The following is a 2,297-nucleotide window of genomic DNA, read 5'->3' on the forward strand; positions in this document are numbered from 1 at the left end:
TGGCTGGCTCAGGCTGCCTTAAGCGCAGGCCTGGTAAGGCATGGGGAGCTGGGGATCAAACCTCAGTCCCCTGCTGCACCTGACTGGGTTTGCCCCAGCAGGCACTTAAACAGCTGAGCTAATCCACAAGCCCCACTAAAAATTATTTTATTTTTATTTTTTTTTTTTTACATAGGTAGATACTTTATTTTTGTGTTTTGTTTTTTGTATTTTAGGGAAGGGTCTACAGGGTGTTCAGGGTCTCACTACTAGCTAAAAATTATTTTAAAGGAAAGGAAAATCTAGCTCAATATGAGGTCTGAGTTCAATCCCCCAGTACCTGGAGGGTGGGGCGATGCAGGTGCACTCAAAATGGTATATCAAATTACCTCTGGATATGGCAAATATTAATAAATGTTGAGTCTAGGCAGTGGGTAATAAAATAAAGCGAACTCTGGATTATGTAGATGATGGGTATGTGTACCACAAATAAATTCTGTGTTTGAACTGGGTTCAAATCCAAATCCTGAAATATTTTTTGATCACAATCATAATCTAATAAAGGATACTGGGGGGTGGGGTGGGGAGATGGCTCAGTAGAATAAGCGCTTGCCTGGCAAGCGCAAAGGTCTGAGTTCAATCCCCAGTTCCATAAAATAAAGAAATAAAAGTAAAATAAAATAAAGGCTACTCGGGGCTGGCGGTGTGGCTCAGTGGTAGAACACCTAATAACATGAGCAAGGCCCGGAGTTGTACCCCTAGTACCACCCGCAAAGACTCTGATAAGGGACCCTCAACCTTATTTAATTCATTGTTTTTGCCATGTGATGCTAGAGATGGAACGGAGACCCTCCTGGATCTAGACAAAACTTTACCACAGAGCTGCACCACAGCCCAGGACTTGGTTCTATTCACCCATTTTAGGGAAAGGAAAATTGACACACAGACAGGTCAAATGGCAGAGCTGGTTCCTGAGTCTCCAACACTCCAACGTTTTTAGGGGTGGCTGATTGGAAAGTAGGGGGACTGGACTCCATGCAAGAAAGACGCTGGTGAGAGGAGACACAGATCATGAGCTTGGCTAGCAGCCTGTCAAGAGGGTGGTGGGGTTGGGTACTGTGGCCCACATCTGTAACCCCAGCTACTTAGGAGGCTGAGGCAGGAGGATTTCAAGTTCAAGGCCAGCCTGGGCAACTTAGTGAAATTAAAAGGAATAGGGGTGCAGCTGGGTGGTGGAGTGTCTGCCTAGCATCTGTGAGATATCACAGGGTGGGGGGGTCATGGGTGTGACCTACTGTCCACCTCCCATAGGCCATCAACCGTGCAATGCAGAAGCCCCAGGAAGAGTACAGCATCGGTGTGCTTGACATCTATGGCTTCGAGATCTTCCAGGTTCGAGCCCTCTACCTCAACCCCCAACCCACATCCTGTCCTCCTGGCAACCTCAGGGCAGCCCAGAGGCCACCAAGACCTCAGGCACCAGCACACTAACTGTGGACTTTTCCTCCCTGGCAGAAAAATGGCTTTGAGCAATTCTGCATCAACTTCGTCAACGAAAAGCTACAGCAGATCTTCATCGAGCTCACCTTGAAGGCCGAGCAGGTGGACGGGGCACTCGGGGTGGGGTCAGAGACCTCAGTCATGAGCCATGGGGACACCTCAGTATCCTGTTCCCACATCGCTCTACTTCTCCTTGTTAGCCAGGTTTCTGTCACTATACTGAAACACCAAGGTGAGAAGTGACCTACGTGTAAACAGAAAAGGTTTATTTAGTCTTTGGAGACTGATCCAAGATTCAACAGACCCATGGCTTTAGCCCTCTGGGGGAGTACTTGAGGGGACAGACTGCCAACCTCATTGGGGGAAGGAGAGGGGGGAGGGACAATAGTTAGCCAATCCCTACAAGGCCACGCCCCAATGACCTAAGGAGCTCCCTCTAGGCCCCGCCCCCTCCACTTCCCAGCACCTCTACCCTGAGACCCAGCTCTCCCACATGGGCCTCTGGGACACACAAAGCCCCAAACTGTAGCACCTGCCCACACTTCACTGCAAGGTTTCCCTCTAAATCTTGGACAGTGGCCTCAAGGCTCATTCACTCGACAGTGACCAGCTGAGTGCAGTGGCACGAACCCACGGTTCCTGCTACTTAGGAGGCTGAGGCAGGAGGGTTAGTTGAGCCCTTGATTTTGAACTTGGGCTTCATAGCAAGACTCATCAAAAAGAAGGAAAGAGAGAGAGAGAGAGAGAGAGAGAGAGAGAGAGAGAGAGAGAGAGAGAGGGGGGGGGGAGGGAGGGAGGGAGGAAGGAAGGAAGGAAGG

General features: G+C 49.6%; 1 protein-coding gene across 1 annotated transcript in view; it reads left to right on the forward strand.

Moving 5' to 3' along the window:
* Positions 1-2,297, forward strand: part of Myo1f (myosin IF) — a 37,190-nt gene that overhangs the window by 19,080 nt on the left and 15,813 nt on the right. Inside the window, exons 11-12 of the mRNA XM_023705087.1 lie at positions 1,291-1,371; positions 1,495-1,581. Coding sequence (XP_023560855.1) covers positions 1,291-1,371; positions 1,495-1,581 — 168 coding nt within the window. The remainder of the gene's footprint in view (positions 1-1,290; positions 1,372-1,494; positions 1,582-2,297) is intronic.

This window comes from Octodon degus, unplaced genomic scaffold (assembly GCF_000260255.1).
Source record: "Octodon degus isolate 3935 unplaced genomic scaffold, OctDeg1.0 scaffold00214, whole genome shotgun sequence".
NCBI classification, from domain to species: domain Eukaryota; kingdom Metazoa; phylum Chordata; class Mammalia; order Rodentia; family Octodontidae; genus Octodon; species Octodon degus.